Source organism: Bombus huntii, chromosome 12 (assembly GCF_024542735.1).
Source record: "Bombus huntii isolate Logan2020A chromosome 12, iyBomHunt1.1, whole genome shotgun sequence".
NCBI lineage: Eukaryota > Metazoa > Arthropoda > Insecta > Hymenoptera > Apidae > Bombus > Bombus huntii.
The window spans coordinates 5192770-5211954 of NC_066249.1; the positions used below are offsets into that span (position 1 = coordinate 5192770).

At 33.3% G+C, this 19185-nt stretch overlaps 5 protein-coding genes across 25 annotated transcripts; 2 read left to right on the plus strand and 3 right to left on the minus strand.

The window, feature by feature from the left end:
- Positions 1-389: 389 nt before the first annotated feature.
- Positions 390-7246, plus strand: LOC126871745 (uncharacterized). 14 transcript variants are annotated; one of them, XM_050630931.1, is made up of 6 exons: positions 390-910; positions 1539-1648; positions 1729-1865; positions 2215-5018; positions 5669-5708; positions 5879-7246. In XM_050630931.1, the coding sequence occupies exons 4-6, from the start codon at positions 4967-4969 to the stop codon at positions 6882-6884; spliced, it is 1098 nt and encodes a 365-aa protein (XP_050486888.1). In that variant the 5' UTR covers positions 390-910; positions 1539-1648; positions 1729-1865; positions 2215-4966; the 3' UTR covers positions 6885-7246. The 14 variants fall into 14 exon arrangements, with proteins under 14 accessions (XP_050486888.1, XP_050486883.1, XP_050486885.1 ...); XM_050630926.1 differs by having other exon boundaries at positions 1539-1635; positions 1691-1865; XM_050630928.1 differs by having other exon boundaries at positions 1539-1635; positions 1696-1865.
- Positions 7003-10142, minus strand: LOC126871760 (guanylate kinase). 6 transcript variants are annotated; one of them, XM_050630971.1, is made up of 8 exons: positions 9969-10142; positions 9629-9733; positions 9338-9444; positions 8964-9231; positions 8852-8883; positions 8660-8764; positions 8445-8552; positions 7003-8354 (listed from the first exon to the last, which is right to left on the minus strand). In XM_050630971.1, the coding sequence occupies exons 3-8, from the start codon at positions 9372-9374 to the stop codon at positions 8347-8349; spliced, it is 558 nt and encodes a 185-aa protein (XP_050486928.1). In that variant the 5' UTR covers positions 9375-9444; positions 9629-9733; positions 9969-10142; the 3' UTR covers positions 7003-8346. The 6 variants fall into 6 exon arrangements, 5 of the variants coding, with proteins under 5 accessions (XP_050486928.1, XP_050486924.1, XP_050486925.1 ...); XR_007691729.1 differs by having other exon boundaries at positions 8445-8563; positions 8660-8883; XM_050630967.1 differs by having other exon boundaries at positions 8660-8883.
- A 546-nt stretch (positions 10143-10688) lies between these two features.
- Positions 10689-15111, minus strand: LOC126871706 (ribosomal protein S6 kinase alpha-2-like). Of its 2 annotated transcripts, none has more exons than XM_050630808.1 (12): positions 14471-15111; positions 14156-14353; positions 13988-14069; positions 13588-13748; positions 13404-13510; positions 13148-13325; positions 12903-13068; positions 12670-12825; positions 12094-12602; positions 11768-12006; positions 11434-11695; positions 10689-11358 (listed from the first exon to the last, which is right to left on the minus strand). In XM_050630808.1, the coding sequence occupies exons 1-12, from the start codon at positions 14600-14602 to the stop codon at positions 11230-11232; spliced, it is 2319 nt and encodes a 772-aa protein (XP_050486765.1). In that variant the 5' UTR covers positions 14603-15111; the 3' UTR covers positions 10689-11229. The 2 variants fall into 2 exon arrangements, with proteins under 2 accessions (XP_050486765.1, XP_050486766.1); XM_050630809.1 differs by having other exon boundaries at positions 14156-14349; positions 14471-14616.
- Positions 15112-15597: 486 nt separating this feature from the next.
- On the plus strand, positions 15598-17953 carry LOC126871741 (cyclin-K). Its single transcript, XM_050630907.1, has 8 exons — positions 15598-15824; positions 16020-16248; positions 16337-16468; positions 16558-16663; positions 16740-16797; positions 16913-17085; positions 17158-17304; positions 17367-17953. The coding sequence occupies exons 2-8, from the start codon at positions 16030-16032 to the stop codon at positions 17762-17764; spliced, it is 1233 nt and encodes a 410-aa protein (XP_050486864.1). The 5' UTR covers positions 15598-15824; positions 16020-16029; the 3' UTR covers positions 17765-17953.
- Positions 17954-18023: 70 nt separating this feature from the next.
- On the minus strand, positions 18024-19174 carry LOC126871757 (proteasome assembly chaperone 1). 2 transcript variants are annotated; one of them, XM_050630958.1, is made up of 5 exons: positions 18941-19174; positions 18794-18858; positions 18545-18708; positions 18277-18472; positions 18024-18207 (listed from the first exon to the last, which is right to left on the minus strand). In XM_050630958.1, exons 1-5 carry the CDS (start codon positions 19036-19038, stop codon positions 18026-18028), a joined length of 705 nt encoding a protein of 234 aa, XP_050486915.1. In that variant the 5' UTR covers positions 19039-19174; the 3' UTR covers positions 18024-18025. The 2 variants fall into 2 exon arrangements, with proteins under 2 accessions (XP_050486915.1, XP_050486914.1); XM_050630957.1 differs by having other exon boundaries at positions 18779-18858.
- Between the last annotated feature and the right edge of the window lie 11 nt (positions 19175-19185).

The window sequence follows — 19185 nt, forward strand, 5'->3', positions numbered from 1 at the left end:
TAAACAGAACGTAATTGCCTATTTCTGTAGCGTTGACGCTTCTGCGTCGCGCGTTGGTTATTTGCATTTGACGGAAAAGCGCTTAGGGATATTTGCAGTCTGACGGGCACGTCGCTCCAACGAACGTTTATCGTCGTTATTAAAAGGAATTGGAGAATTTACTTGTTTAGAAATTCGTCGACGCTGCTCAACAGTTTGCATGTGAAAGAAATTTATTTAGGCGTACGCGATCATCCGTGAAAGATGACAATGATCTATCGAATGGGTCGATCGAAGCGACAGAAATTTAATTTAAGTATCGGGGATTGTCGAGTTGTCGTCGTTCCTGGAACTATGATAATGTATAGGGTAATTTGAACGGAAGAATATTTTGCTATAGAACCGTGTAATCCTGTCTAAAATTCTAATCTACGTTCCAAACGATTCTGAAAATAGTGGTAGCTGGTTTGCACATACCGATATCTAGTTGTCAGGCTTCGATACAGTTTGCAGGGAACGTAGTTTCGTGAGACTATCGAGACGTCGAGACTAATCTCGTTTGGAACGAGATTGTGTGTGTACTTTACGGAAAACCGTGTTTCACGGAATTTTCATAAACAGTGCAAGAACTTTGCGGAACTTCGACGTTCTCAGCAACGGCGGAATACTGCAACGCGGTTGTTATACACGTATCGAATTTCTAGCAACGATCATGATGCAAACGCAATAAACTTCGACATAGAACGGAACAACGGGCGAATCAACGCGCGAGAATGGAGACACCAGATGTTCGAGGAAAAGTGACGCGGAGATTGGTATTCATGATGAATCTTCTTCGCTATGAGTGGAACGTAAGCGGATAGTGGCACAAGAACGGCGAATACTACGTCGATATGTGGACAGTCGAACGTCGTCTTCGCGAGAGATAAAGGTTCGTTCAAGGTGCTGTTGAATTCTTACACGTTGTTTCAGTGAAACAGCGAACAACGTTTCATCGTGTTAGCTACGATCTGCTGACGGAATTGGACGATAGGATATCACCGATCGATAGAACATCTAGAGGAAACTGCGATGTATCAAATTCAGGATGCACTTTGCGTCCAACCACTCTCGAGTCACGAGGATTTTCATTAAAATTTGTACAATTCATTCACGAAGGCAGGCAAACATATAATATCCGGAATACCGAAATATCACTGAAAACCGATTAATTGGAAGAAAGTAATAAAACGTGAAATGTACCTATATGGAAATTTCATGCGATCGAGTTTCAAATGTCAAGAGTAGGGCGCAAAGGAAGAGTACATGCACGATCGGTCAAAGCTTTGAGCGAACGTAACCGATTGCAAGAATTTTTTTTTCCTAATGACGAACTATTTTCGTATAAAATAAAAAGCATAATTTAAAATATAGTTAAAAAGCCGGTCTGATGTAATCTAGTAGAGATGAAACGCATACCATTTATGTTTAATTCATCGTCATTTGAATAACAGATGCAGCGCAGGCCGCACGTGGTGTCCTATAATCGTTTAGCATTTTAATAGATACGCCGATTTCAGTATGGAGACAATTGGAAAGCGTGGATGGGACGTGAAAAAGATGGATGCTGTGTTCGTTGTCGACGCTGACGTATCGACGCGCCGTCAATTTCAATAGGTACCGATTCAACGTGAGCATTTTCGATCAGGAACAAGAGGGGCTGAAATTTCAGGACAGAATAAATCCAGATTCGACCTACGTTTACTCCAGAGAATATGGAAGCCTGGGCGGAATTCTCCTGGGGGTACTGGCGAAAAAACTGAACTTCACGGTGAACGTGATCGAACCGAATACGAACGGCAGACACGGCCATCGGATGGAGAACGGCACGTTCAGCGAAACTGTAGGTAATCGTCGCAAACGAAAACCACAAGAGAAAAACGTGTTAAGTCACGATTTTCTTCGCTCGTAGGGCAAATCTTCTAAAATTCAATAAGTTGTCAATTATCTTCGAGACTGTCTTTTTATTGCATCTTGGAATTACATATTTTTTCCTACATCTTTGAATATTTCGAGCGTTAGTAAGACAAAGAAGGATTTTACATTTTTTTTTCATAGAAAAAGTTGTTATCGTTCGCTTGAAAAATTCTTATTGTTAATTCGCGGTACCCTTGATCGCCTTAATTCAACGTTAAAAAAAATTATCTTTATAAATTACTCGATTAACGCGATGCAACGATTGACTTTTCCATCAAGGAATTTCTACCACATTTTCCGCCGTTTCGGGTGACGTGGCGAACCGCAGGGTGGTTGCCTCGTTCTTCGTCTAAAAGTATGTAGACAACATGAGCAACATAGTTTACCAATAGGACAGACTTCGACCGGGTTTGCGCGATCGCTCCCAAAGCAACCAACGTACCAAAGGATCTGAGAATGTTCTACATCTTCTACAACTCGTCTGTGTGGCTGTGCAGGGATGCTGTCGTATATGGTAGAGTTTTGACATGGAACTACGTGTAAGTACCTTGGCCCAAGTTTCGCCTCCTTCAAATTGTCATACTCGTTGATGAAACGTTATCAGACGCCTTTCCTTCAAATTTCTCCTCTTCCTGTTTGTCAGTTTGATTCTTCTGGCTGTGGAATTTATGTCACTTCTTGCTACGAGTGGAATTACTTTCCTCGAGAGATTCGTTTCTTAATTGCTATTAGCGAACAGCATTGGTAAATTATCTTAACAAAGCTTCGTATTCTCAGAATCCTCGTATTCTACGAAAGAAGGAGCGCAAAAGATTCGGCAAAAACTTTCAGGTACTCTGGAACTACGTTATGTGATTTATCAATGTTTTTGTCAAGTTTATCATCTAGAAGATAGATAAAAAGAAGCTCTAGAAGAGGACGAATTCCGTTAAGACGATGGAAACTCCGCGATATCACGAGAAATATACCTTTATCTGGAAAAGATTGACGATCAATGGAGCTCTGTATCTTTTATATTGCAACTGATCATCCAATTTCATTACCTTCCACTGCTACTGGAAGATACCTTTCACCAGACATACTTTACCGTGATATAACGCTAATGAGAATGTTCAATGGCATCCTATACGAGCATTTGATAACAGATATATTCTATAGCGAAATTAACGATTTATTAACAGAACTGGATTGAGATTCGTCTGGATTGCCAATAGAATTTCTTTCATACGATACAGTGGACTTATTTGGTTGCAGTGATGATCGTCGCTTGAATCCGATATTAAAAAGATTACAAAAGAACATGGTACGTATTTCCAACGTTATTAGAATGTCGTCATTCGGTTCAATATCTTCCTTTGGTAAATGAATCTTTCGGAGATAAAACTGGAACTCGTATGCTGCACCGCGTCTTACAACATCCAGGTATACTCTTTTTATATGTTCACCGTGACTCGTATTCTTAAAATTAAAGTTTCCCGAATTATCGTCTACGTTTTCTACATTTCAGCCAAGTTCCATGTAGCTCGCCTTCTATCGGGCAATTTGTTTCATCGCGCAATGATCAATATCATGATCGGTGGATTCAATCACCCAGACCTTGCAACGTTATGGAGGACACACCCTGTATTAGATAGCATCTTGAGGATGAAGATGAACTTTTAAAATATCGACGAGGACGAGAAGCAAACTATCGCGGCGTTTCGGTTGAACACGGCTTGAAGATCTTCATCACAGGGTTATCCATCGTCATCTTTTTTTAACGAAAATGGATGGTTCGAATTATGGTAGAAAAAAATGAAGAAAAAATTCTATTATTAAATAATTTTCACGCTACTCGTCTGAATAACCACATGACGTGCCTCGTTTATACTTTAAATTGAACATATTGTTTAGTTTGATTTACTCGTAGTTGAAAGGAATAAGAGGATAATGAGAGAATTTTGTAACAATTTGCGTAGCATTAATTAAAATGGCAATTCAGATAAAAATAGGCAAACGGATGTTCCCATTGAAAATTTTCCACTGGAGCAATTCGTTTCTTTTGCCATGAAAACCATCGAATGGACCTATATGATCAATCTAGAAATTGCAGAACGATACGATATGAGATATCGTAGATATCGTACGACCTCGAAAGTACGACCAATTTGGCAGATCTCACGCAACCCCGTTGAACAATCGATTTAAACAATTTTTTGTGTCGCGCCAGCGCCGTTGCTCGTTATACTACGTTTTTCACGCGATAATTAAACGTCACTTCTGTTTTATAAACGGCACGCGTTATAATAGCACGCGTGTTCCAAAAAATTGGCGAAATAACAAGTTTTATCGTGGAAAATAGCAAAACGAAATTGAGCTGGTAAAGATGAAACAACTGGGAACAATAATAAAAAATTCAACGATACTTTCACTCGTTGGAACTAATGCCTCTTGTTCTTTTCATCCTTCGTCGCAATTATAGAAATTAAACATCGCGTTATACAGATCGATTATATTGATCTTTAAGCAGGTTCATATGTTTAGAAATTTATTTGAACCTTTAAATATCGCAGCGAATATCATTTAGCTAAAATTGTACCAAAGCCGCTACCAAATTTTTACGATTCAAGTTACCATTGTTATATCTGGAACTTAATTTAATATCAGTATAATATCAATTACTACAGGGGAAGGTTGTCTTACATCGTTTACAAGATACTAAACTTGAAGAATCAACGAATTACACGAGCAAATTACGACACTTCTCACCGTTGCGTCGCATCACGTCGGTGGTATTCGAATGACCGATTCTGGCGGAATCATCGAAAAAATTCCGAGTCAACAAGCTAATGTTTCATGCGCGATGTTATGGAGACACGGGAGCAGTAGATCACAGTCTTTCAAGATTTCCAGTCATCTCTATCCCTCTGTATACGTGAATTAGTCAGCGAGACCCGAAGGAAATGGTGGTTTATTTTAGGCATATCTGAAAATACGCGCACACGTCCCATCGTAGAGACTCAGTTGCTTGTCGTTGCCTCGCAATAGGATCATGGCTCTAAAACGGAGTCTACTTTCAATTACAGTGATAACGATTTCCATCGGTATGTATCTTTTTCATTTTCGCCTTTTCTTCTTCTCACTCTTACCATTTTAGAATGAACGCCGATAAGCAAAGAAAGCTTCTCGAAAAATATATATAGTCAGATATAGTTGAAATTAATAATAAAGGAAAAATTAATAATAAAGAGTAATAAAAGAATTGGCGATATTTGTCAAAAAGTGATTAGCGGTGAAAAACGTTGAATCGCGAACAAAGCAAATCGTGTAAGCGATAGGCGATGATGCCATTTTGTGTTTGGCACCGTACGAAATTCATTAAAGTTACGCACGAATACAAAAAGGGAACGGACGAAGAAGAGCTTTTACAGAAACAACGAACGCGCGCACAGTACATTTCGGATTTGTAAATTTCTAATGAAGTTTATTTTAATTACGTGTTTAATAACAGTTTCGGAACGTTTTCATCGCCGCGCTTAAACGAGTCCAGAACCTGGAGAAATTTATTTTGTAAGAAAGCAGAGAGCCTGGTTCAAAGAATTCGTTTAAGAAACTCGTTTAAAAAGGCAACAATGACGATTAGATCAACCAACGTTCTCAACTTTTCCTTTGCCGCCGGCTGCTTTTATTATTTCGATTTTCAAAAATTCACGATACAATTACCACGAACTAATTAAGTTTTCTTTTCCGTCAGGTGTATCGCCGATCTTCACGTGGAACCCCGATATTCACCGGTAAGTAATTGAACTTTTCTTTCAATTTTCCAATTAGCGCGCATTATTAAAAAATAAAGTCAGCTTTTCTTCTAAACTCGATTATATCTTGCTCGATAAAAGCGTTCCTCAGAATGTTTGATCAAAGTTTAATCGAAGTCATTTTTGTTAACTGCATATTTTGCTCCAAGCTACGAGAGCTACGATCTCGAAAAAGGTCCGGTCTTCTACGAAGCCTACTATCCAGACACCAACGAGGAACCTCGCAGCAACTATCAACAAAAACGTTATTTCGATCAAGGAGCCGTTTTGGAGAAAACCTATCAAGTACCTTCTGAACGTCTCACGTATCCGGCAAACAATATTCAAGTGGATAATTATGAAAACAGAGCCAACACCATCCTCCAAAACGACGATCGTTTCTTTCTTGAAACGAACACGCAACCTCTGGACGTAAAAGAAATCTCGAAGCTGGCTAGAAGAGCGATTTCCCGGGATTTGGAAAACTGGAACACTCTTGAGGATTATTTGGATCGCGCCAAATACCAAGATCTCGTGTTTCGTCGTCGAATCGTCGTCCCTGACGGCCTCGTGCCGAACTTGCCAGATTCTTTGAAGGAACAACGTGACTTGAGAAGAGATCTGTACGAAGAAATTCGAGAAGAACCTTTAGCCTTACCCAGTCGCATCGAATCAACCGAAGATCAAAGAGATTCGATCAGAAGATTGGCCGCTCGTGATCTTGCTGACAGAGATTCTTTGGGATCGCTGAAATCGATTCGATACGAGGATCAACCGACACGAGAACAGAAAGTGATACAGGCAGTGAGAACGAGTCAGATAAATGTGCCATTAACGAGAGATACGAATCCATCGGATTCGAGATCGATTACAAATGCTTATCCAACGGAGAACATCTTTGCACCGCGACCTCAGGTGATCAATTACATTTTTTCCAGGAAACCGGAAATAACTACGGAGAATAAGGTTCGAAACTTGCCTGAAACGAAGGAAACTAGTGAACTTATGCCCAGGAATTACGGAGATAATCTGATTCAGGATGAAATGAAAAAAACAACAGAGGATAAAGATGTAAAAGTGACGTCCATCGAAGTTAGCGAAGTACCTAGACATAAAACTCGTCACCATCACGGGGAATGGCCAAGGCGCGATTATTCTCGCCGTCATCAGTCCTAAAATTTATCATTTTCACGTATATTTTACTCTAAAGGAAGATAGAATTGATTGATCGTTGATTTCGAGATAAATTTTAAAGGGAGTTCAAAAGGAACAATATTTTGTTTTCAGTATCGCATACGGTTGAAATATTTATTCGATATATTACGATACAACAATGATACAATTTTCTTTAACAATGCATAGATATTTCGCTACGCCTTGTTCATTCAAACGTCGCTTTATCGTTATATTTATGTAACCATACACACGTACTAACAAGTAAGCGATAACACCCCGTATATAGGAAAATATGTAATTTCTTCCGCGCTCGTGGAAGCAACAACATGCTGATATTCGATAAATAAAATGTTTCATATTCATATCTTGTACCATGTACAAATGTGACGTGTAAGAAACAGATAAACGACAATAATTGTAAGAATTTCGAAAATTTCGTCGATTTTTATCTAACATAAAAATATATTTATTTCGAATATAATTTTTCGAAAATATTTGCAAATAAATAAAACGTGTGAAATATGTCTATTCGATGATGAATGCTCTTAAAGGGATGTTTGTGTAATGCCTTTCCCTTCTGATAAATCGGCAATACGATACATTCAAGTGTAATTGAATTTATGAATGAATCTCGATTTGTGCAGTGAGTATACGATGTTTGACAAGGACAAAACCACAAGTACTTTATAAGTAATCTACACTATTGGAACACAACTTCGTCTGGTGAATAGTCTCAGTTAGCTACATCTAAAACATTATAGTTAATTCTTCAGTTTTCTTTTTAGATATCTAGCCTGTAGTAAAGTTCCGTCTTCGCATAAATTGACTGTCCTTTGTATACATTCGGCAAGATATCATTACTCTAAAATAATTTGACACTTGCACACATTCTATGTGCATTAAAGCACTAGAGTATTGCACTGAATCGATCTATAAGTTACTATTATGTAAATACTGTACAATGTTTTTCCTATTCAAGTCGAAGTAAAAGTATATACAGAACTGTAAAAGAAACTACAAAAATAACTTAACGAGTCTCTGTTACTTGACATATACTTAGTCTCTTTAAGTATTGGATAGAAACAAATTGTATGAACATTCTGCATATCCTTGTTTCCTTATTCATAGTTTTACTTTAAACTATACATTTGTAATCCTTGCTTTAGAATGCCTTTAAAGTGACATTAATCTGAATTTTTACATTAGTACCATGCATGTAACAAGCTTGAAGCATGTATACCTATATTTACTCTTGCAATATTAAGATTTATTTAGCATTGTATAAAATTATTTGCATAAATTTATTCTTTGATCTAGTAATCCGATCCTTGGACATAAGTTAATCATGCACTTCATCGTGTAATAATTATCTATTATTATAATTTACACAATGATATATAAAAATAATTATAATTTATGATTTATGATTTTAAAGAATAATATATCTTTAAGAGGCATATGTTTAACGTCCTGTAAAGTATTAGAAACACAAACATAAATATACATAACAATTATATGGATAATAATTAACATATAATACATAAGCGCTGTTTATTATACCTGCATCACCTTGCTTTAGATTTGACATCAAAAAGTCTCTTAGTTTTTCATATGCCTTAGAAACATTGTCATTTTCAATCACTATGTCAAAATTACCAGGCTTTTCTCCTAAAATAATTCTGAAGTATATATATATATTTCCTCATCTAACATAAAAAAACATAGTAAACGTATCCCAGTTTTTAACAAAGCAATAAATTAATTATAATACTTACCATATTCTATCTCTAGCCTAGCAATGGATAATCTCCGTTGCAAAGCATCTTCTGTTTCTGTTTTCCTAGCTCTTAATCTTTTCTCCAATTCTTCGATAGATGGTGCTTTAATAAATATATACAATGGATCCAAAGAACTTTGTTTTATTTGTTTTACACCTTGCACTTCAACATCTAATACGCAAATTTTACCTGCTTTTTGTACTTCTTCTACTGCACGTTTACTAAAAATATTGAAAAGGATTTATGTATAATCAATAAAATCTATTATTGCATCTTTTATTTAAATAAATTTGATTTTTACCTAGTACCATACATATTCCCACTGAATGTAGCAGTTTCAAGAAATTCATCCTGTTCTATTTGTTTTTGCATCTTATCTTTAGTAGTAAAATGATAATGTTTCCCATCTTCCTCGCCTGGTCTAGGACTTCTAGTGGTATGAGACACAGAATAACCAAATGTATCTGGAAATTCTTCAAAAAGCTTTTTTAAAAGCGTACTTTTTCCACTTCCTGAAGGACCACACAAAACTAATGGACGTGAGCCTTTATGAAACATATTACAAGCACCTAAAAATGAATGTAATATTGTTACGGAACAATTTATCACAATAAAAATTCACAATAAAAGATAAAACTTCAGTTTTTAATTTGAATAGATTCAGTCACTTCATACCTAATGCTAATGTTCTAAAACATGAGAGTGATGCCATACTCTTACGTATTTATAATTCAATTAATTTTCACACAATTGAAGAGAACGTGTAAGTGCAGGCATATCTACTGTTGTATTTACGATGAATTTAATACAAATCGATGAAAGATACGGTAGACCAAAAACACCGAAAACATTATTAATTAATAGTACAATTAGAACAGAAATAAGCGTGTAAAATAAAACGAAAAATCATTATAGGTAATCACTGTCATATTATTATTTTTGCAATATATTGAGATTCTTACAAACCATGGAACGATAATTAACGTGTGGTATCTTCGGAATATTGATTTCTTGAAGGAAAATGTGTCGTAATTGTGCAACTTACTTAATAGGAAAAGTTGATCGGATGCACTGAAAAATAAAAGCTACAATATTTAAATGCTTTCATCCAAAAATTTTTTCAGAATCTTATTTACTGCAATTAATATATGTACATCTTCAATTTTCATTAATCACGTTGAATAAAAAGTGAGATCAATGCATAAAACTGACTTCGTTAAGGGTATCACAATCACTGTCTCTCGTATATTTTTCTTTATTTCAATGAACAAATAAGAAATTCGACGAATATTGAATATTGTCTCACCTTTATAGATATAGAAATTTTAAAAAACATATAATATAGTAGTAAGAACTACTAAAAAAATATGATAACAGCTCTTAGCAAAGTAAAGCACGAAAGTCCGCAGTCGGAACAAACAGCTACCACGTTTTCGTTTAATAATGGGCGTCTGCGCGTACACCGCCGCATTGTGAATTAAGAACATCTTATACGTATGTATGCACATAGTATACAATACGTGATTCGTATAAACTATACACATTTTCAAGATATATATATATCCGTGATAAGAGAAATATGCAATATTTTTTTTCTTTATTATATACATATGAATTTACTTCTTTATATGTTATACAAATAATTTTTCACACGATTTAAAACGTACAAATTCTATTTTTATCTTTTTATTTAACAAGATACGCAATTAATCTTACTATGAAATGAGGGGAATAATTAAAAAAATGGTTTGTTTATTTTACTAATGCATCTAAAATAATATATAATGCATCTAAAAATTATTGCATTTGAAAATGAACTTTTCGTATATAATAATACCTCTTATTTTGATAATAAACACGAATTATATTTGCGTTTGAATATTTATTATAAATCATACTTATTTGTATACTTGCCATAATTTTCTAAGAAATAAGATTATCATTGTTGAATATTAGTTACGTAAGTATTTATCCGAGTATATTCCGATTAAAAATAGAATGTGAAACTTAAAAATCAACTACTTAATCATTTTAACTATGGTTAAGTAAAACATACTTTATTATATACAATTAATGTTTAACAAATAAAAATATTGATCAAAAATTAAAATAGATATATACTTCATTTTTACATTTTATTAAATATATATATATATAGATTTTTTTCATAAATTTATATTATTATTATAGTTTATATTATTTTTAATATTGAAATGGTAGTCATGTACAATACAGATTATAAGATTTAAAATTTCTCTGATATTCCATTCTTATATTATATTTAAATCGAAAATATGGATTTAAACACACATTTTCTATTCTATACACATACACAAATTTTAACCAGGATAGAGATGATTTTAATGATGCAAGTTATATGAATAACAGAACAATAAAGAATAATTTTTATAAAATTGATACATACTAGCTACATTTGAACATTGCACAAATAATACTAGATTTATGTCGACAAAAAATATAGTCTTTTCATATACGTAATCACATACATAATTCGTAATTTTTCGTATCTTGCCTTTACTTTTTGACAAAATAGAAACACAGTTGTTTCAAACGTCGGTAGGACCAGTAGGCTTGGCTTGTGTTCTTCGTCGTGCCAATGCAGACATGACAACAGGTCCGATATGAGGCGACCTTGGACTGCTAGACATCGCTCTATATGTTGCCGTTACTGCTCTCTAAAGATATGTTCAATTTATGCTATTAATTTAGTCATGATTACTTGAAATGTTTCTGAAGAAAATATTATATACCTTTAGGCTATGTGGATCCTTAGAACTATCAGGTAATACTTTCTGTGGAAGACGATGACGATTAGCAATCCACGAATATTTTAGTATGGCAGCTGCAGTAGGCCTCCGATTAGGATCAACGTGTAACATTTTTTTAACTAGATCTTTAGCTTCATTCGAAATTTGATGCCATATTCCACTTTCAACGTCAATGTAGCCGAGACCAATACGATCTAATATGTCTCTTGCACTATCACCGGGAGTATTACGAAATGGTGTATATCTAAAATATAGAAATGTAATCTAGTATTTAATATACATATTTTTCAAATTTTATGTAATCAGATTTAATTACCCAGCCAACATAATGTATAACAAAACACCAAGTGACCAGATATCACACGCCGCATCATATCCTTGGCGTTTTAACACTTCCGGTGCTACAAAATTTGCAGTATAACAAGGCGTCATTAACAAACCATTTTCCGCTCGTAACTGTTTTGCGAAACCAAGATCGCATAAACAAAGTGTCGATGGATCACCCCCCGACTTGGAATACAATATATTAGATGGCTTTAAGTCTCTATGAACAACCTATTGATTACGTAAACCGAAATTAATCAATAAATTCAACATGGTAGAATACAAAACGTAAGAGATGATGACTAAATAGATAATTACTCCATTTTCATGAAGATAATTGACTACGCTAACTATTGTGTACATCACTTCAGCTGCTTCTTTTTCTGTGAGATTACGTCTTTGTAGTAACCGATCAAGTAGTTCTCCACCACGCAATAATTCGAGTACAAGATAAGCTCGTTTATCATCTTCATGAACAGCTCTCAAAGTTACAATGTGCGGGTGCCTTCCATATCGGAGCAAAATTTCTATTTCTTCTGTAGGATCTCTTTTTGATTTCTCAATTACCTTCACAGCATACTCTGCTTTAGAAGCTTTATGAACAGCTAAATAAACAGTACTGTAGCTTCCTTTACCAATTTCTTGTTTAAGCTCATATTCATCACTCACGGAGATAGGGCTCACATAAGTTGGGAAAGTTGCGCTAAGGCTATCACAGTTTTTATATTCAGGGATTTTCACGTGATCCTCAAGAAGGCACGGCGCAACAAAGCTAAATCCACGGAACAATTCGTGAGCATTAGCACTTGGTGGTACCCCAGGAGAATCTAAAATATTATAATAACTTTACTCATTTAGAACATAAATTATACAGAATTAAGTAATTCACGTTACCTTTAGGCGTTTTACATGTAAATTCACTATCAAAACAAAATGTATCATCTTCTTGACTAACAGCTGGTTTAAAAGGCGGTTTTATTTCTTTTCTGTAAAGCGCATCCCAATCGGTTTTTGCAAAGAACACATGGTTTTTTATCTCTTCTATTCCGCCTTAAATAAATGAAAATAATAAATGAATATAGCATAATAGCTATTTTTGTATTTTAAAGAACACTACAAATAAGTACCAAATCCCAGTCTGTTTGCAGGGTTTCTTTTAAACAATACTTTAAGGAGTAATTGTGCTTCTGGTGAAATATTATGTGGCATTCCGAGTTTTCCTTTTGTTATCTGTGTCATTGTTTCCTTGCGATTTGCTCCTTGAAAAGGAAGAGCTCCAGTCAACATTTCAAACTGAAAGTTAAGAATTTGTTTAAATACAATCTGATGTATATATGTATATGTGTCGTCATATCATTTATATGCAAGTAACCATAAGAACACCAAAACTCCACCAATCTGCAGCAAATGAATGTCCTCTCCTATCCACAATTTCAGGTGCCATATATTCTATAGTACCACAAAACGAGTATGCTTTACAATCGTCTAAAGGCTGCTTACTTAGACCAAAGTCGGTTAAAGCAATATGACCTTCAGTATCAAGCAAAATACTGTCATAAACAAAATGAATATTAAGATTTATATAGTTTTATAATGGTTGAATTATTGACAAATGATATAATACAAACTTTTCTGGTTTGAGATCTCTATAAATAATTCCAAGCTTATGTATGTGACCCAATGCAAGAGCAAGTTCAGCTAAATAAAATTTTACATCATCTTCAGTAAACATTACCTAGAGCAATAATTATAAAAGTGGATCAATACAGCCATAAAAATATCATAAAATTACTAATACTGTAAACTGTATACCTCTTTAACTAATCTTGAAAATAAATCGCCACCTCTTAAAAAGTCTAAAATTAAGTAGAGTTTGCCCTCTGTTTGGAATGCATAATGTAGTCGCACAATGAATGGGTGTTCAACATCTACCAGTATATTCCTCTCCATTTTTGTTCTAACTCTGTCCCGAACTGAGATAATATTGATATATTAAACCACTTTAAAAAGAAAAAGAAATAATTTTCAATATAAGAGGAATTGCTCTGAAAATTCCTTTTATAAATTTTAATAAAAAAAATAAAATATATACACAGCAATAAAAAGATCTTTGTATTTCATAATTAAAATCAATGTTTTGTTACAACAGTCCTCATTTTTTAAAACCTTCAGAGCTACCCTCGTACTTGTATATATTTAACTTATTAAGCACCTTTCAATGTTGCCTTTTTTAATACCTTCATAGCATAAATTGTCCCACTATCTTTTCCAACTACCTTTCTCACAAGGAATACCTGGATTAACACAAGAATTTTTATTATTGAATAATTACACTTGATTATATCTCAAATTATTTTTCATTCATTATAATGTTCAATACTTTGCCAAAAGACCCTTGACCCAGAACTTTAAGCAGTTCAAATTGAGATGGATCTGCTTTTTCATGTCCATCCCTTACTATTTCTCGTACTTCTATTTCATGTGTCTCAGAACAACCATTTGAAGGTGGTTCAACTACATTTTCTTGAGTTATTACTACTTCCTCTTGGGATTCTGATGGAAGTATATCTACATCTTGCTGAAAAATTAAATTGGTTACAATGCACAAATTTACAATTGTAATACAGAATTAATAACACGTAATTAACTCATTTTTAACACTAATCGATGTATTTAACAAATATAAAAATACTACCTTTTCAGTCACATGTTGCTCAGACCAAGGAACTGTCAAATTCGCCAACGGCATTATATTCGACGTTGTGTTATTATCTGTGAAATTGTAGATGTTATGTTTGTAAAATATTCTTGCGTGCGCGGTCGTCATAAATTAACGTTTAGTTATGTTACAAGAGCGCGACGTAGATCACCCTCAAAATGTAATACGTTACGGGTATTCGCGGTAAATTGATAGACGCATCTATGACATATACTCTGGTACTTATTGACCACAGATAACGTGTTAAACCGCTAATATGTACTAGAAACCGACGTTTCAATGTTTTGTATAACGACTGTCCTTTTTACGCTTCTGTATTGTTGGTCTAAGAAGTCACCTTTATATGTACTTTATTGATTTGTCAACAAACAAAGCAAAATAGATTGGGAAATGTATTTGTAAGATATAGATAATATATAATGCGATAACAGCATATTCAAACAAACATGAAGGAAGAAAAAAAAATACAATTGTTTTATAACTAAATTTAAATTCTTTTACTAAAAATTGTACTTCATTTTTTAATGAAATAAAATCGATGTATAAAGCATTCATTCTATATATTGAAAGACACATTCACATGAAACATCCCTTGCGCCTAACAAGTGATGCAATTTTATATAAAATATATATTTCTCTCTTCTAGATACAGATGTCGAACTGCGAGCTAAAAAAGTTCACTTCCGCTAAAAGAACTCTGGGCGGGAAGAGAAGAAAATTCAAACTTCCATACTTCCGGAAAAGAGCGGCACTCCCTTTTTCAGAGTAAAGGGTCACCCTTAGTCCAAAGTGTGTAATACAGTATAATATAATTCTAGAGATTTTTCAGTACAAATAAGCCTAAGTTAAGATATATATATATTCACACACAGACACACACAGACACACACATACACAAAATACATAAGTATAGTATAGTATAGTAAAGGCTCGTTAAGAATAAGTATTAGTAATTGAATAACTATTTGTGAGAATAAAATGATTTATACGTAGATTTCACACATAAAACGAAACGAATAATATTTCTGTTATTATTAATTTTAAATTTTAAAATAATTCTTCATAGTCCCTATAGTAGTATAGTGCATGCGCTACCACTTAGCAAGTGATACAGCCAGGCATGCGCAACTTCACGCAAAATGGTTTCATATTGTTCATTTCTTACGTACTTCGTATTACGTGGAGGTGTAGAGCTCTCTTGTTTATTATAGACAATTCAAACGGGTTAATATAGATAGTATATATAATATAATACATAACGGAATATTGCATATAATAAAAAACATCTAAGCAAGTGAAAGAAAGAGAACACCTTAAACATTAAACATCGGTAAGTACCCTAACCTACTGTAAAGTTTATGGAATAGTAAAATTTTTAGAAATTTCTTTGTGTAACAATAATTACTAAATTATCATTTATGTAAACTTATATTTAGTATAGAAAAGATTTATTCTAATATGATATAACCTTAGTGAAGTATTATTATTTATATAAAGTTTTCTTATGTATGTTATTCTTTTTAAGTGCAATAAAAATGCCATGCTGGTATTATGAGAAGAAAGAACTACGAAATACACCATCCATTCAAGATGGAATTGACTATGAAACAGAATGCAGATATAGGAAAGAAGGGGCCAGATTTATTATAGACACAGGAACCAAAATGGATTTAGGATACAATACAATGGCAACTGGAGTTGTTTATTTTCATAGATTCTATATGTTTCATTCATTTAAAAACTTCCCAAGATATGTAAGTATTTAATAATAAATATTAATTTCTTTTTTATCGATTTGAGAAAAATAAATAAATGTTTTGTTATTTTTTAAATCTCGTATAGGTAACTGCGTGCTGTTGTTTATTATTAGCAGGCAAAGTAGAAGAAACTCCAAAAAAATGCAAAGATATAATTAAGACTGCAAAGTCTTTATTAACTGAACAGAAATTAATGACCTTTGGAGAAGATCCAAAGGTAAATCAATAAACTATATAGTTATTATTATTAAGGATATATATCCTTGAAATGTAATTTATAAAATAATCTTTTTATAAATTTTCTAGGAGGAGGTCATAACGTTAGAAAGAATTTTACTACAAACTATAAAGTTTGATTTGCAAGTTGAACATCCATACAGCTACTTGCTAAAATATGCAAAATGCCTTAAAGGTATTAAAATAAATTTTATGAATTTAATAAATAATATATTAAGCAGCATAATAAAAGCATCAATGATATTTTGCAGGTGATAAAAATAAATTGCAGAAGATGGTTCAAATGGCTTGGACATTTGTTAACGACAGGTATCGTTATATATATATATTATATATATTATATATATATATATAATAGTGTATTCTTATTACTTTTAAATCGATTTAAAAAGTTTATATAATCTTTATTCCTTTTCCTTTATAGTTTGTGTACAACATTGTCATTGCAGTGGGAACCAGAAATTATTGCTGTTGCTCTCATGTATTTGGCAGGGAAGCTTAGCAAATTTGAAGTGGTAGATTGGAATGGAAGATTACCAAAACATTTACGTTGGTGGGATATGTTTGTTGAGGACGTTACTATGGATCTTCTAGAAGGTAACCTAATAAGAAACCATTTTTTAGAATATATCAATATGGAAAGTAAGTACATCTGATTTATTTTTTCAGATATATGTCATCAAGTATTAGATTTGTATTCACAAGCAAATAACACAAAGCCGCCAGATTCACCACCTTTAACACCATCTAATGAGCCTTGTAGAGATAGAGCTATAACAGCACCTTCCACAGAATCAACATCTACTACACCAAATGGTATATACATGAAAATTGTCTTATTTGTGATGAAAAATTGTCTTATTAATATCAAATTATAGTTACACCAGGAAAGGCTACTAAAGTTGAAGCAGTTGCAGTCTCTGCAAATGGATGCTTAACTACAGATACCACAGATGCAATAAAACCAATGGATGTGCCAACGCATTTTCAAACATATCCAACCAATTTTGCACATAGTAATATCAATTATCCTCCAGCGTTTCCTCCAGCAAATGTTTCCGTACCTCCACCTTCTGTAAATACAATGAATCACATTGTCCCACCAATGCATCATATGGGTTCCTCCGGTACCATTAGACCTGCACCACCTACATCTACTACAACACCAACACCGTTTCAACCATATCCTTATCCTACAAACGCGTCATACTTCCCTCCAAATAATCCAGTACCTCCAGCACCTACACCGCGTACATATTATCCACCACAACCTTAACACATACAAATTTATAAGATCATATATGTAATGTTTGCTTGTGTGTAAACGCCATTATTGCAATTGAAGTTAATATTATCAGAGATAATAGTTAAATCTTATCTTGTAAGCTGTCTTGTAAATATTGTAAATATGTAAGGTTTACAATTAACAGTAATATTTAATTATAAAGTTTTTATATTATTAATATTTACGTGTTTCAATTCTTAATTTAAATAAGAAAATATAAATACAAAACTTCTAAGGGAAAATCAGTCAGTTTTACATGTAAAGGTTGCCTTTATTAAAAAAGTTTTTTCCAGAAAATGTAACAGTATGCAATGGTGCATAATTTGCTAATAATTTTAAAAGCGGTTCTGCAGATAATGAGTCCAATACAATACTGTCTGTATATAAAACATACAAAACTGCAGGTAGTTCCATAATTTGAGCATATGACAATACTGAAACATATGTATGTTTATTAATAAACTTTCACCTGAAGATATAGTTTGTATTATTTGAATATTAACCTCCTGCTGTTACTCCATATATAATATTTGGCTGCTCTAAGTATGGCTCTTTCGATTTGCAAATATTCTCCCCACTTTTTGTAGTCAACATCCTTAAGAAAGAAGGTACTATTGGTATATCCTTCTTCTTGAAATTTGATATATGACAACATGTTATACAAATTATACTTTTTGCACTTGATATAATATCACCCATCTAATAAATTTAATAAAATTAATGCAAATTACTAGAATTATATACTTTATAATTTAAGTTAAATTTTCTTACCTCTTCGACAAATTTGCCTGACAATTTCACATCAAAATGTGGAGATACAATACCTAAATAAATATCATTAGTAACTTGATAAGTTGTATATATCTTTTTTTGTTTTTCATCTTCCACGAAACATACTTCTTCTGAGTTTGGGCACAAACACTCTTTTACAAAATCTACAATATCATTAAAACTACTTATAATACGGTCAAAATATTACCGATTAATTAAATTAGTATATATTACCGATTAACATTTCACCTTCAATTAGAATTAAAGTATCAATGCTGGATGGTTTTGTCTTTAACCAATGAACAAAAAATTCGCTGAAATATATTCCAAAAAGTATTTGAGACACTTTTGAAACACTTAACTTGAGAGGTTATGTTTAACTAAAATAAAACTTACGGTTGATTAACTGAACAATCAGTAGCTTTATTTTCCTCTTCATCGTCCCAAAACGCTCGTGAGACTGGAAATACTACTTCACCGAAAAAACTTGCCATTTTATCAACAAAGTTAATAGAAACCACTGTAAAACATCTGTTTGTAAGAGAATATTTTTATTGCTGTGTCACAGGTCACAGCCACACTAGGCAACCTTGGAAAAAATTATACAGTCGATTGCATTTCAAAACATTAAATTTTGGATG

What these genes read in the sequence shown, in the direction of transcription:
- LOC126871741 (XM_050630907.1), top strand. Translation starts at nt 16,030, where the DNA reads ATGCCATGCTGGTATTATGAGAAGAAAGAACTACGAAATACACCATCC. An exon ending in TTAAAAACTTCCCAAGATAT is followed by an intron (nt 16,249 to 16,336) that starts GTAAGTATTTAA and finishes AATCTCGTATAG; the next exon opens with GTAACTGCGTGCTGTTGTTT. An exon ending in CCTTTGGAGAAGATCCAAAG is followed by an intron (nt 16,469 to 16,557) that starts GTAAATCAATAA and finishes TAAATTTTCTAG; the next exon opens with GAGGAGGTCATAACGTTAGA.
- LOC126871757 (XM_050630957.1), bottom strand. Translation starts at nt 19,038, where the DNA reads ATGGCAAGTTTTTTCGGTGAAGTAGTATTTCCAGTCTCACGAGCGTTT. An exon ending in GATTGTTCAGTTAATCAACC is followed by an intron (nt 18,859 to 18,940) that starts GTAAGTTTTATT and finishes AATATATTTCAG; the next exon opens with CGAATTTTTTGTTCATTGGT. An exon ending in CAGGCAAATTTGTCGAAGAG is followed by an intron (nt 18,473 to 18,544) that starts GTAAGAAAATTT and finishes TAAATTTATTAG; the next exon opens with ATGGGTGATATTATATCAAG.
- LOC126871745 (XM_050630920.1), top strand. Translation starts at nt 4,967, where the DNA reads ATGGCTCTAAAACGGAGTCTACTTTCAATTACAGTGATAACGATTTCC. An exon ending in AGTGATAACGATTTCCATCG is followed by an intron (nt 5,019 to 5,668) that starts GTATGTATCTTT and finishes CTTTTCCGTCAG; the next exon opens with GTGTATCGCCGATCTTCACG. An exon ending in TGGAACCCCGATATTCACCG is followed by an intron (nt 5,709 to 5,878) that starts GTAAGTAATTGA and finishes TTTTGCTCCAAG; the next exon opens with CTACGAGAGCTACGATCTCG.
- LOC126871760 (XM_050630967.1), bottom strand. Translation starts at nt 9,374, where the DNA reads ATGGCATCACTCTCATGTTTTAGAACATTAGCATTAG. An exon ending in TTTTAGAACATTAGCATTAG is followed by an intron (nt 9,232 to 9,337) that starts GTATGAAGTGAC and finishes ATTCATTTTTAG; the next exon opens with GTGCTTGTAATATGTTTCAT. An exon ending in GGGAATATGTATGGTACTAG is followed by an intron (nt 8,884 to 8,963) that starts GTAAAAATCAAA and finishes CAATATTTTTAG; the next exon opens with TAAACGTGCAGTAGAAGAAG.
- LOC126871706 (XM_050630808.1), bottom strand. Translation starts at nt 14,602, where the DNA reads ATGACGACCGCGCACGCAAGAATATTTTACAAACATAACATCTACAAT. An exon ending in GTCAAGGGTCTTTTGGCAAA is followed by an intron (nt 14,070 to 14,155) that starts GTATTGAACATT and finishes GTGTTAATCCAG; the next exon opens with GTATTCCTTGTGAGAAAGGT. An exon ending in TGCAAACAGACTGGGATTTG is followed by an intron (nt 12,826 to 12,902) that starts GTACTTATTTGT and finishes CATTTATTTAAG; the next exon opens with GCGGAATAGAAGAGATAAAA.